At 36.6% G+C, this 14423-nt stretch overlaps 1 protein-coding gene across 2 annotated transcripts; it reads right to left on the minus strand.

The window, feature by feature from the left end:
• Window positions 1-541: 541 nt before the first annotated feature.
• Window positions 542-11647, minus strand: LOC112727104 (U11/U12 small nuclear ribonucleoprotein 59 kDa protein-like). Of its 2 annotated transcripts, none has more exons than XM_072208983.1 (10): window positions 11437-11647; window positions 11122-11314; window positions 3739-3884; window positions 3262-3604; window positions 3058-3141; window positions 2377-2442; window positions 1872-1944; window positions 1379-1761; window positions 1088-1128; window positions 542-870 (listed from the first exon to the last, which is right to left on the minus strand). In XM_072208983.1, the coding sequence occupies exons 3-10, from the start codon at window positions 3840-3842 to the stop codon at window positions 792-794; spliced, it is 1173 nt and encodes a 390-aa protein (XP_072065084.1). In that variant the 5' UTR covers window positions 3843-3884; window positions 11122-11314; window positions 11437-11647; the 3' UTR covers window positions 542-791. The 2 variants fall into 2 exon arrangements, with proteins under 2 accessions (XP_072065084.1, XP_025632520.1); XM_025776735.3 differs by having other exon boundaries at window positions 3739-3946.
• Window positions 11648-14423: the final 2776 nt, after the last annotated feature.

Here is a 14423-nt window from a genome sequence, read left to right on the forward strand (position 1 = left end):
TTAAAAAACTTGGTTAACCAGTTGATGCTTTTCCCTCCAAAACCCTTCCAAACCTCAATCGGAATATTATCAAGTCCTACTACCCTGCCATTTTTCATCTGCTTTAGAACCTTTTTTACTTCGAAGTCTCAAATCCTTCGATAGTAGTCAAAATTTTGATATTCTTTCCTTGTACATAACCGACCAAGACTTGGAAGAGTCTTCTGTCCTTCATTAAATAACTCGTAGAAGTAGATCTTCCACCTTTTATTAATCTTCTCCTCTTGAGCCAGCACCTCTTCATCCTTATCCTTTTTGCACTTAACCTAATACAAATCTCTCGTTCTTCTTTCACGATCCTTATACCTTTTTCTCCTTTCCACTTTACCGCTTCAAGTGAAAAAAAAATTCAGAGATTAAACCATTCCTCGAGTGTGTGCAACTAATTTAGCCGATAGTTTGTATTTAATTTTGGTACACCATTCCACGTCCCAAAAAAACATTTGATATAAATGGCAGTGAAGAAGGAATAATACAACTTTTCATCAGATTGCATCACCTCTGCAATTTTGAAAAATGATTCTGAAATTATTTTTTCATTTATTTACTGTATATTCAACAATATTATGCTATGGTCTTTGATTTGAATAAAATACTTACAAATGATTGGTTGCATACAAAAGATTACTACAATATACATTTCACCCACACATTAATACCTGGCTGGTCATGAACACAGTTCATACTTCATAGGTAGCAAAACAACACTAATCATCTGAAATTTTTACACAAAATTGGCAATGAATTAGCAATCATTTGGGTTTGACCAAGTAAGAAGCCCATATCTCGTTGGCTGGAGGAGGAGGTTGAACCCAGTGCCCTGGTATGCGGCTGTTCGAAGTGGGGCACCAAAACAAAAAGGGGTTAAAAACAGATTAGTGAAATACAGAGTTAACATGTTAAACATAAGTGTAAATTCTTTTTTTGGATGAGATTTATGCGTGGAATTAAATTGATATCATCCCTTAATTTTAAGGGTATACCAACCAAATTAACCCAAATAATGAAGAATTAGCAGAAAAGCTTCATTTTTTTTCTTATTTCTTACCTTCCTCCTGGTCTGATATAGGCATCCCACCCTCTTCTAACCTGCATGAGATCATTCAGAAAAAATTCTTAATAATCAATAAATCAAAATGAATGTATGAATGGATTAAATTTAAGCACGTAAAAAGGGGGGAAATAGTATTATTAGGCTATTAGTGTATCAATGAAGTAAAAGTAGCAGTCTTCACTACTAAAGAATTCAACTGATAACATACAAATTCTGAAGAGATAAAGAAGAAAAGGTAATATGCATTAAGAATTAAAAATTTGATGATAAAGTAGTTGAAAATACCTCAATAAGCGTTCCCATGTCATTGTTGCTGCCATGATAATAATGATAGAACTCAATAGGTAAATTTGCCAAAGGATCATATGTTCCTCCACTACTCTGTCCTTCTGAAGCAATTTTACTGGATTTATACTCAACAGCATCAGATCCCTCTTCAGGCACCTTATCAACCGTTTTCTCTTTGTTCTCCTCAACTTTAGTGTCAGTGCTACTTTCTTTTGAGAGCATCCCTTGATTTTTGCTAGCTTTCCTGGATTCTTCAGCAGTTGCTATCGCATCTTTAGCAGCAACTGTTTCCGCTGCAGCCAAAGCTTCACGCTCCTCTTCTTCCACTGCAGCCTGAACTCTCTCAAGAAACTTGTCATCCTCCTCAGGAAGAAAATGGCCTGCATAATTTGTAAAGAACCAAGGTCGCGTCAAGTATGAAAGAAACTGAATGTTACATTATATATATATATATATATACACACACACATTTATATTACACTTCAGTCACCTTGTTTTTTCAACTTTTGAATCCTTATGGAGCGTAATTCTTGAAGCTTCTCCACAACCAAGAGCATTTCAAGCTGTGATGTGAAATAATGTAATGTAACAAAATCAATCAACACCCAAAAGTATGGAGTAAGTAGTGTGGGATAAAAAATAAAATGATTCATGTTGATAGAATAAACATACAGCTAGATGGGGAAATTTCTACAAAAGATTCGAAAGTAAAAAATTGGACTTGTGGCAAAGAAAGAGGCAATGGATGCCTTTGACAAAGACAACAACATGAAAAGGAACTACAGGACAAAAGAACAGAACATGATGGTAAACTGCTAAGGAGCCTAGCATGATGGAAAGGATTCACATAACTTAGGTAGTCAGTAGACACGAGATATAAAAGTCATCACATAACATTGGTGAATTCTATAGAACATTTGACAAGTTATTCAAAGTTAACATAAACCACAATTTAACAATGATTTACCAGTCATTTGTACGAAAAGGAAGTTTACCTCAGCCTCTAATTTCCTCTTCTCTTCTTTGGCTTTAATCTTAGCAATTTCCTTCATCTTTTCCACCTGCAAAAGACATGTTTTAGACATCCCTAAGACATGTATAAATTGCAGTTCAAACTGAAGCAACTGATAATATATCTATACTAATCAAATGTGCAAACAGATTACACAATTACTCAATTTCACCATTTCTCACATCTCACTAAGAAACTAATAAAGAAAAAATAGCAGCAAAAGAAGCAATAGCATATAGCATGTAAACAATTTGAAGCAATACACAGAAATATGTTATTGGAAATATTATGAACTGAAAGTTTTACAACTTAGCTGCTCTCTTAATCCTGAAAAATAGCATATAAATAATATTGTAGCAACATGTTGACTATAATTATGTGTAATGAGGATTTGAAAAACATAAAAAATATATATATATATAAAAGTAAAAAATTGAGAAGTTAAATTTCTAGCCATTCATATATAGCCACCAAGCCACCGATTAATCCTTGAATTTTGCCAAAGACCGCAATCATATATCTGTTTTTGAGAATCATGTGATTCATATTTTGGCATAAATTAATTCATGCAGACAGCAGACATGCTTTTCCTCTTTAGCCTTGCAACAGCAAAAGCTCACTAGCAAATTCAAAGTAAAAAGTATGCAGGCAAAAACATCAATACCTTGCAGTTTGCAACATCCTTAGAAATCTCCCTTGCTCTCCATTCATCAGCTTCTCGGTCAATGCAATAAAATTCCTCCTGCTCCTATATTTTTTATTTTTTGATAAAGAAAGGACCAAAGAGCCAAACATAGAAACAGGTTTCAAGAAACGGCTACAATAAAAGGGCAATGAAAATATCTCACAAAAACAAAGAAAAAGTAACCTTTGCCAGCATTTCTGCAATACGCTTCCTTTTCTTCTTCCGCCAGCGCTTATTTCTTTTGGATTTGTACACTTTATTCGCAAACCTTGCAGCCGCAGATTTCTCCTCCCATGGACTTGCTTCATCCGCAACATATCTGAATGGCTCCAGCTGAGATCTTAGCTTTGACATCAAATAATTAGCTGCTTCAACTGCCAACGATTCTTGGGATTCTATATTAACCCTTCTGTCTTGCAAACATTCTAGAAAACCAGGCAGGTAAGGTTCATTAGATCCATGTTTCACATCTTCTAAAGACACTTTACCATCTTTGATCATCATCAACATCTCTAGCTCCTTTTGCCTAAGAAAAACAGCAAGTTTATAATTTTGATAAGAATATAATTAACTAGCTTACAGCATAAAAGCTATTAATTTTGGAGAAACATTAAGTTTAAAAAAGTGAAAGTAATATATGAAGCCAAAATAAAAACATACATTGCCTTTGCAAGATTAAGAGTGTCCTGCAATTCTCTGAGGCGTTCACAAACATTTCGGTTTTGCCAAAATGAACTTGAATTTGGTGGATCAGGAGGTAACATTGGAAACTGAGGAGGTCCAAGAGGATGAGGTGGTGGCACATACTGAAAATGAAATGGATTCATTTCTTTCAAGTATGCACTACTCCTTGATTAAGAGACTAACCCTAAATAAATAAATAACCAAAAGAAGAAAAAAAAATCACCAGATAAAACCAAAACAAGCCATGATATTCATAATCAAACTAAGAAATATTGAAATAACTTGTTTCATTCCAAACTGATAGAATCATAAAATTACCAAAAAAACAGATTCATAACACTGTAGATTTTTCAATTGAGCGCTCCTGCCAAACTGGGATCCCATTATGCATGATTTCCCATAGAAATTTTTTGTTCTTAAATTCTAAATAAATAATTTAATGTTCATAATTTTTTTCTAAAGATAGGTTATTTTATTTAATTAGCAATTAAATATAAGCTAAAGAGAACAACAGCAACGTTAAAAATGGGAATTTTCACGATATGATAGTTTCTAACAATCACAAAACAGATGAGCTTATCCATCATCAAAACACTAGAACTAATCAAGCTTCTTCAGATGCATTCATGGCGAAACGAGCTTCTTCGATGGGTGACAGCGGCTGACTAGCAAGTTTCGAGCTTTCTATAGCTCCAAACTAGGTGTGCGGCCCTATTCCTCTTTTTTGTCTCTCTGGCTCTTTGAAATTCTTCAAAGAGATTATCCAACCATTTCCAAGTTTCCACGTCAGAGTCTGGTACTGGAAGTTCAGCTAATATTCTAAGCAAGGTTCTGAGAACCGGACCGGTCATCGAACCGTTTTAGTTACTGGTTCATTGGTTTATTGGTCCAACCGGTCTAACCGTAGTTTAACCGAAAAAACCGTTTTAAAATAAAATAATAAATAAATTATAAATAAACATCCTAAAATATAACTCAACCTATTTTTTGTCTCATGACAACACTATCATTCAAACAACATAATCATTGAATACAATGCAAAGCTACTTATTCATTGAGATCTCACATTATACAAACAACTTTCACGACTTAAGTTCACATTTTCAGCAAACAATTGTAACCAATGTTATTTTTTCTTTTACGATGATATGTACAAAACTACAAACTAACTGGAAATAGATATGAGCTTAGATGCATGATTATGTAGTGTAGTGAGGTGAATTTTTGTCTCTTTGTTAACATGAGATTATACAATGCTCCCCCTGTGAATTTGTCTCCAAGAAACATTATAATATTCATGAATTCACAAAATGTTTACTCTAGGGAACCAGAGAGCATAGATACTGGACTAGGCAAGTAATGCTTAACTACATTGAATAAATTTGCATGGCCTTGACATGACTTTGACTAATAACACAGATACAAATATGCATTGAAATAACCCCAATCATAAACACCATTACCAAATTAAATAAAAAATTAACCAAAAATCACCTTGCAAATCAAAAACTCAATCTCTTGAACTCAATAATTACATCCGATATCCAACTAAATAATTGCATCACAGTTATCATAAATTGATTTCAAAGCCTAGAAGCAGAGTGAAATTAAAAACATGAAGCATATAATAAATCAAAAGATCACCAATAGCAAGTTTTTTAATAAGAACAGAAGTTAAGAACAATGAAAAATGAAAAAAGATTCAACAGTTTTCAACCCAATTTTAATAAAGCTCATCACAATGATTAACAACAACAAAAAGTAATGAAGGAACAGTGAATCAGTAACAGGCAGTGCAAATTTAAAATTTAAAAGTTATCAATTTAAAATTTATCATCAAATACAATCAGTGAGCAAAGCCAATCAACCAAGCACTAACTAAGTATTCTGTTCTGATTCTGTGACTAAGAAGCAACAAATTCAGCCACAAAAGTTACAGCAACAAATTTAACAAATCCAAGTAAAGTCCCAATTTACAGTAACATTTAGATTAGCAACAAGGCAAATTTGATTAGCAATTCAGCAACATGCAAAAATACAGGGAGAAGGGAAATCTGAAAAAGAGAGAACAGGGAAGGATGGTGCAGGGACTCACCAACGGTCGACGGCGAGTCGGCGACCACCCCACGGAAGGCGACGAAGCAAGAGACAACCCCACGAGTTGCTTCTGCCGCCGGCAACGAGACAGACGAACCACGAGATGCCAGTGACTGAGACAAGACTCGAGTGAGACTGGGAGGCAGAATCGAGCAGAGACAACCACGGACGACGAGCAGCAACCAACACGCACAGCTCGAGCACTCACTGGCGGAGGGAGGCGCGAGCAGCCGAGCACAGAGGAGAACGGCGAGATGCGAGCACCCAACGTGGAGGATCCGGCGAGAGGCCCGAGAGCACGAAGACAGAAGTTCTTGAATGCGATGGACGGCGGCAGCAGTCTCTCACTCCGACAGACGGCGACAACTATTGGTGGAGGCTAGGGTTTGCTTTCTTTGGTGGAGGCTAGCGCAATTTGCTCTTTGCTGAAGGAAGGAGTTGGAGAAGGGGGAATGGGGGATAACCAAGGTTTTGAAAACCGGACCGGTCATCGAACCGTTCTAGTCACTGGTTCACTGGTTTATTGGTCTAACCGGTCCAACCAGTGGTTCAACCGGAAAAACCGTTCTAGAATAAAATAATAAATAAATTATAAATAAACATCCTAAAATATAATTACAGTATAATATAAATCTTAAAATATCTTCGAAATTTAAAACACTACATAAAATATCATCAACCTAATCTACATGATCTTATCAAAATACAAACTCAAAAATTAAATAGTAAAAAAACATATCTAAATATTAAATTCCAACATCATGATTTATCAATCATCAAAATCCACAAGAACTTGTTGCAAATTTGCTTCGGTGGATTAGGATTAGGATTAGCAGCATCATTCGAAATTAATAAAAGTTTTATTAATCTCTATTTGATTAATACTATTATCCAAAACTGAAATTAATAAAAAGTTTTATTAGTTAAAACAAAATTAAAGACCAGCCACAGCACAATGAAAAATCAAAAAATTATCAACATGACCATATCTAAATTCTGCCACCAACATTCAGCAACAAACAAAGCCAGCAAAACCAGCAATAATTAGGAGCCAGCAACTACAAATCAAAGCAAAACCAGTAACTACAAAACAAAGAAGTATCCATAACCAGATACAAAATTAAAGACTAGCCATAGCACATTGAAAAATCAAAAAATTATCAAGATGAGCATATCTAAATTCTGCCACCAACATTCAGCAACAAACAAAGAAATAAAAACAGCAGGACATTCAGCAGCAAAAACACCAGTACCAACAGCATTCAGCATTCAGCAACAAAAATTATCATTCAGCAACAAACAGGGCATTCAACAACAAAAATTAGCATTCAACAACAAAGTGTGATCTTATCAAAATACAATCTCAAAAGTTAAATAGTAAAAAGAAATACATAAATATTAAAAACCAACATGAAGATTTATCAATCATCAAAATCCATAAATTAGAACCTTGTGACTGACTATTATTCGAACTAGGTGGATTAGGATTAGCAGAATCATTTGAATTAGGAGGATTGGCAAACGAATTATTACTCAAACAGGCATTATAAGCAACTGCTTCTTGATTAATACTTTCATCCATAACTAAATTCAATAAACCATAATCCAAATTAAAAACAGCAACAGAACGGCTAGAAATCCAATAATCATCCATAAGACCATAGAACAGAATCAGTAACAAATCCATTACTCAATTTCAGAAACAAATCCATTACTCAATTTCAGAATCAGTAACAAATCAGTAACAAAAGCACATATTAGAACAGAATCAGTAACATATCAGAAATCAATCACTAACTTCAGAGTTCAGATTCACAAATCCCTAATTTCAGAAATTGCATATTTGAGTAATTTGAAATTTCAGAGTTCAGACCACTAACCTTGACTGAGAAATTATAAAAGCTAGAAATTATAAAACCAATCAGAAATATGGTTAAAGCATTTCATCAAACATGTTGAGTGCGGTAAAATTAAAATGAAATAAGAGAATCCAAAGCTTAATTTCAATGTGATAGAGAAGAGAACAAAACTATTGTAACTTTAATTTAATCTATGAAAAAATCCAAACCACTACCAAATCAAATAATTACTTATTGTAGTAGAAATCAGAAGTTGCAGAGTTTGAAGAAGAGTATTGGTGTTGTCTGTTGTGTGAGTGTATTGTCTGGTGGCTGGTTTAGGGAACTCACGGCGGGGACAACAGAGAGCAGTTCGACGAGTGGAGCACGCGGGTTGGTTGCAGAGTTTGAAGCAGAGCAACGTGGCTTCCAGACGAACGCGAACGGTGAACGACGAGCGAACGCGAACGGCGAAGAACGCGAACGAAGACGCGAACGTGAACGGCAAACAAACGGCGACAGAAGCGTGGCTGAGCAGACAAAGACGACGGACGCCGAGCTCGAGGAAGCAACCGCGATCGGTGACAGCGAACAGGGGTTGAAGACTTCGAGCACGAGGGAAGCTAGATGACGGATGGCGAGCTTTGAGTGCGACGGACGGCAGCAGTATGCCCCTCCTTGTGGCGGTGGTGTAGGCTTACAGTGCTAGGGTTTTGTGGTTAGGTTTGTGATTTCTCTGATTGAAAGAAAGAAAGGGAGAACGGGAGAAAAGAAACGAAGGAGCTTCCCTTTTTGTGTAAACCGGCCGGGTTCCGGTTCAGTCTGACCGGCCGGTTCTCATCCGGTTCAACGGTTTTTAGTTGGTTTTTTTATTGTCGGTTTTATATGCCTGACCGGACCGTTAATACAGTCGGTTCACGGTTAAATCGGTCCGACCGGCCGGTCCGGTCCGGTTTTCAGAACATTGGGGATAACGCGTGCTTTCTGCCTTTCAAGGAAGGAAACGACGTCGTTTTCTGTAAACTGGCCGGGTTCCGGTCCGGTCCGACCTGCCGGTAACTGGCCGGTTCAACGATTTTTAAGCGGTTTTTGATTTTGTAGGTTTACACACTGGACCGGACCGTTTTCTTTGCCGGTTCTCAGTTGAACCGGTTTGACTGGCCGGTCCGGTCCGATTTTCATCCGATACAATTTCATATTAATTCTTCGGTTCAGTTTGGTTCAATTTTTTTACCGAGTCAAACCAAACCAAACCAAACCAATTCGGTTTTTTCAGTTTTTCAATTAATTCAAAAAATTATCTTGTTTTAATCATCTAATCGTATCTAAGTGTGCTAAAATCCAAGGTTACAAGAACCGAACCGATCATTGAACCGTCAAGTGACAAGTTCAATGGTTCAATGATCTAACCGGGGTCGAATAATGATTGATCCGGTTTAATTAAATATACAATAAAATTATTAAAAATTCAATATATAATTTCAGATATTCAAATTCAATAATCTTTTATTTCAAAATTTCATAATGTTCATAATTTATCACTAAAAATTTACAAAATAAAAATTTTTTTAATTGATTTCTAAGTTCAAATCAAGTAGTTAGCAATAATAGTCACCACATCAGCGACAAAAATTCGGAACAAAAAGTTTAACAATAACTTCTAATAATCAAGTATTCAAAAACTTTTAAGGAAAAATAGACAAAAGTACACCCGGATCTTCACACGGTGGACAGATGTATCCCCAATTTTTTAATGAGTCATTTGTACACACCTATATAAAACTCTGTTGTCAATTCTACTCTTTCGTGACCTGAGTAATTTTTCAGGCGATGGTGGAGGCCAGGTGGCACGGTATTGTGTGATGTGGCCATTTTAGGTGACACAATGAAAAATAGAATTTTTACATTATTAAATTTTGTTAAAATAAATATATGAAAAGGGCATAATGGAACCACTATTCATCCTCTTCCTTCTCCAATTCCTTCAAACCCTAAGAACCCTAACAGAGGGTGAAAAAATTGGGGCTTCATTTTCTTCATGTTCCTCTGTAGATCATTTTCCTGTCTAGTATTAGGGGTTTGTAAACTCTAATGTATCAAAATGTCACACTCTCATCGAAGGAAGAATATACCTCATGCTTGTGCCAGTGGTTGTGGTGGCTCGTCTTCTGCGCCAAAGAATTGGAAGAAAAAAAAGTTCGACTACAACAATAGCAAGTGTCTACATGGATTTGACGCAATGGTGCTTGAGTCTGCTACAGAGTGGAACCCTAGAAGATTGTTTCTTCGTTGTCCGTTATGGGAGGTATGTAAATTCTGATTTTGTTTATGATGACAAATGCTGTGAATCTTATGTGAAATGGTTGAAATTGTCGTCGGATTCTTGATGCAAGAAGGTTGAATTGAGGTGTGATTATTTTATTTGGGCTGATGAAGTTGTTGATACTGAAAAAGATTGTGGGATTCAAGAGCAAAGTGAAGAAAGAAAATGGAGGTCTGCAGAAGAAAGCAACTGAAAGGTAGAAGAAATGAAGATGTTGCAGACAATTGATAGGATTAATCAAGGGTTAATAAGTATGTTTGCTTAGGGATAAGATCTATAGAGGAAAATAAAGAGAATGAAGCCCCAATTTTTTCCACTCTCTGTTTAGGGTTCTTAGGGTTCGAAGGAATTGGAGAAGAAAGAGAATGAACAATGGTTCCATTATGTCCTTCTCTTATATTTATTTCTACCAAATTTAACAATGTAATAATTTTATTTTCCACTATGTCACTTAAAATGGCCACATCACACAATACCGTACCACTTGGCCTCCACCACCGCCGAAAAAATTACTCGGGCCACATAAGGGTAGAATTGACAACGGAATTTTATATTGGTGTGTACAAATGACTCATTAAAAAATTTGAGGGTACATCTATCGTGTGAAAATCCGAGTATACTTTTGTCTATTTTTCCAACTTTTAATAAGAGCATCATTTCTATTTACTGAATAGTAAAAATCCTCAAACCAAACATCATACAATTGTAACACAAAACAAAGTTTAATTCAATTACAAATTTCTAAATCTGCTGAATATAAGAGAGCCAAAGCATATATCCATATTTAGTTTTGGGGATTCTAATCCATTAATCAACAACATTTTCTGACTTTTGACTCCAAATTAAACTGAAAACATATCAGCAACAAAAACTAAATTGAATCCAATTCCATTCAAATTAAATTGAATTCAAAATCACACCAGCATTCAACAAATTAAATAAATAATCCAATTCCAAGCTCAGAACACAAACTCAGCTCACAATCTTAAAATTAATGGAAAAAAAAGATGAACCCAAAATTAATTTAACAGTAACTGAAGAACCCACGGCGATGATATAGGGAGTCAGGGAAGAACGAAAGGTTGGAGGCGAGGAGCTTACCGTCGACGACCTCGAAGAAGCAAACGGCAACACATTATCACTCGTGGCGGAGAACTGAGAGGCGAGCAGAGAGGCGATTTGGGCGGCGAACCAGTGACAGAGACAAAGTAGACGAACCGTGAAGTATCAAGGAGAGGGACGCGGGTGAGGTGACCTACGCTGGTTGCGTGACAAACAACCGAGAGAAGAAGCACTGAAGAAGCATTGAAGATTGAAGAATAAATCAATAAAATTTTTAAAAATAAAACTGACGAAGCACTGAAGAAAGCAAGCAGCAAGCAGTCGCTAGTGAGGGAGGAGCCGAGGAGTGCTTACCGATGAGGTGAGCAACGGCGAGGTGACCAAAGAGGCGAGCGACAAGATGAGCGACGTGCGAAGGTGAGGTGGGCGACGCGAGCGACGTGCGATGTGTCTGAACAGAAATTCCACAGCGAGAAGAGGGCGAGTGGCAGCTACTGGTGGTGGTGGCTGGAGTCGTTGTCTCTGATAGGGTTTAGCAAGGGGTACAGTGCAGTTTGGGAAGTCAGAGAAGGGGGGTTTTATTTTTTCTTTTATATACAATTTTAAAAATCGGAAATCTTTAAAAAAATCGAACGGTTCAATTGGTTCACTAATTAACCGTCAATTTAACCGATTCTTTCACCGATTTTTTGTCAATAATTTTTTATTTGAACTGAATCGGTCAAGTGACCAATTTTCGATTGAACCAGTCAATTCGGTTCAATTTTTAGAACCATGCTAAAATCACAAATTAGAACAAAAAAAATAAAAACAAAATAAAAACCCTAAATAAAAAATAAAAACACAAAACAAATAATCATAAAAATAATTATAATAAAAAATCAGAATAGAAGATACAATTAGAATCAAGAAGAAATAATAAGATCCAAAATGCTAAACAAAAATCGTGACCAAAAACAAATAATCATAACCAAAAATCAAAACAACAAATCAGAACATAAACAAATATCATATTAGAACCAAAAAACAAAACTAACAACAAATAACCAAATCCAAAAAATAATTTAGAACTTCATATCACAGAAATATGAAGCCGAGGCGCTGCAAACTATCAAGACAACGACATTGTGAACTGCAAAGTGAGAAGAGTGAACAAAGAAGAATCAAATCCAAAAAATAATTTAGAACTTCAAATCACAGAGATATGAAGACGAGGCACTGCGAACTATGAAGACAACGACACTGTGAACTGCAAAGTGAGAAGAAGAAGGCGTTGCAATTTGAGAAGGCGACAGTGATACAAACTGAGAAGACGATGACAAATTAAACTCGGAAGACAACAACGCTGTGGCAGTGATACAAACTGAGAAGATGACAACAAATAAAACTCGGAAGACGATAACGCTTCGAAAAGATGCATCGACAGACGCAGACGAAAACAGGGTTACTGGACGGCTAGACGGCGATGATAGAAAAAAGTAGAGGACTACAAGTCTGTGACTGAAATAGGAGGGTGCAGCTGTGAGACTGTGACTGTGAGTGAGAGAGCACAGAGCAGTTTTTGTCATTTGGGCATGAGGGAGAAGTGAGAGAGGTCGTGTGCACTAGGGGGTGTTCACAGTTCGGTTTGGTTCAGTTTTTTAGGAAAAAGTCATCCGATCCAATCGTTTAATTAAATTGCGGTTCGGTTTTGTAACACCCCGTTAACCTTAGTCTTACCTCTAGCCGTAAAGTAAAGAATAACAAAGTGCCACGACAGTTCTAAAGCTTATAATATATATATAACTAGAAGCCCGATGAAGGAATAAAGCTCAAAGTCACATAAAGCGGAATTACGAAACGCAAAGCGTTCACACACGATAACTAAACGCGTAGGTACGGATAGAACAAGACAATATATATATATATATATATATATATATATATAAGTGTGAAATACCAAAAAGAGGACTAGTCACAGCCTGCGGAGTTTAAGCTGGCTAGTCAAATTGAATACAACAAAGTGTTGAAGTTTAACACAGCTTATACAACTTATCTCTCAAATCAAGCCTCTAAGGCCATAAAGTCTAAGATAAAAAGGTGAGACAAAGTACTACAACAAAATAATCAAAATACCATAATAGATCATAAGATCCTCCGCTCCGTCACCATCTCGCAACTCACTGAGGTGGGTTACGACCTGCATCTGAAAAACAATAACAACATATGGTATGAGAACCGGAAGTTCTCAGTATGGTAACAGTGCCCGATATATAAGATGTAAGGTTCCGGGACGCCAAAGGCAATCCTAGAACATCACACCGATACAGATATTCAAGCTTAGAATAAATAAATAACTTAAACCATAAACAGGGTATTCTATCTTAAGGGATTTCTTACTAACATAGCACCGCTGTCCCACGGCCTTCGCCAGCCTAACCTCCATGCGATCACATCGCCACCGCCTACCGAGCCTCCTCAATCCCAGAAGAAAACACAAGTAATGCAGACAAGGAAAGCACAAGTAAAGTACATGTACAGTAAATATAACAATTAGCAAGTAAACATGTGATTCATTTAGGTATAACAGAATTTAAGCAAAGCACACAAACAGGTAGAAGATACAAATGATGAATGCCTTTCCTATTGGCTCATGATATCACTTGTCGGTCCATAAATGTCAACCCAACACATCATCCTGGATGTAGCCTTCCTGCCACGCCCAGAGATATAGGCTCGGCACACTCATGCAGTAGAGAAATATGCCACGACGGAGATATAAGCTCCGCACACTCATGCAGCAGGGAGTCTGCTACGCCAGAGATATAGGCTCTGCACACTCATGCAACAAGGAAGGAAACAACAACAACTGTCTTATCATAAATCATTCCAAAGATATAGTGTTGGGCACACTCTTACAGCAGAAAAACTGCCACGCCAGAGATATAGGCTCCGCACACTCATATAATCCAATAAATTCATCATTCCCTTCCAAGTTCTCAACTCATCATAACCATCATTGGTTTCCAACTTCTCAAATTCATCATAAGCACTCCTATTTCTCAAAAATCTCTTCAACCCTATATTTCACAACTCAACCTTCACCCATTCAAGCTAGGATTTACATGGACCTTCCAAAAACCTATGTCACCGGCTTTAAACTCATAACTAAAAATACCTTTTTTAATCCTTTATTGTTTTCTCCTTGATTCAAGACCCTAAACTGGCAAGAAGATTTTAAACAAGTATTACGGAAGTTTGCAAGCTTGCTGGGAAGGTAAAACGGTTAAAAACAAGGTTTTCATCGAAAAATAGGGTAGTGTACGTACGCATAGGGTTGTGCGTACACACGCCCAGAAGAG

Source organism: Arachis hypogaea, chromosome 12, assembly GCF_003086295.3.
Source record: "Arachis hypogaea cultivar Tifrunner chromosome 12, arahy.Tifrunner.gnm2.J5K5, whole genome shotgun sequence".
Taxonomy (NCBI): Eukaryota; Viridiplantae; Streptophyta; class Magnoliopsida; order Fabales; family Fabaceae; genus Arachis; species Arachis hypogaea.

What these genes read in the sequence shown, in the direction of transcription:
- LOC112727104 (XM_025776735.3), bottom strand. Translation starts at nt 3,905, where the DNA reads ATGAATCCATTTCATTTTCAGTATGTGCCACCACCTCATCCTCTTGGA. An exon ending in AGGATGTTGCAAACTGCAAG is followed by an intron (nt 2,443 to 3,057) that starts GTATTGATGTTT and finishes TGTCTTTTGCAG; the next exon opens with GTGGAAAAGATGAAGGAAAT. An exon ending in ACATGGGAACGCTTATTGAG is followed by an intron (nt 1,129 to 1,378) that starts GTATTTTCAACT and finishes GATCTCATGCAG; the next exon opens with GTTAGAAGAGGGTGGGATGC.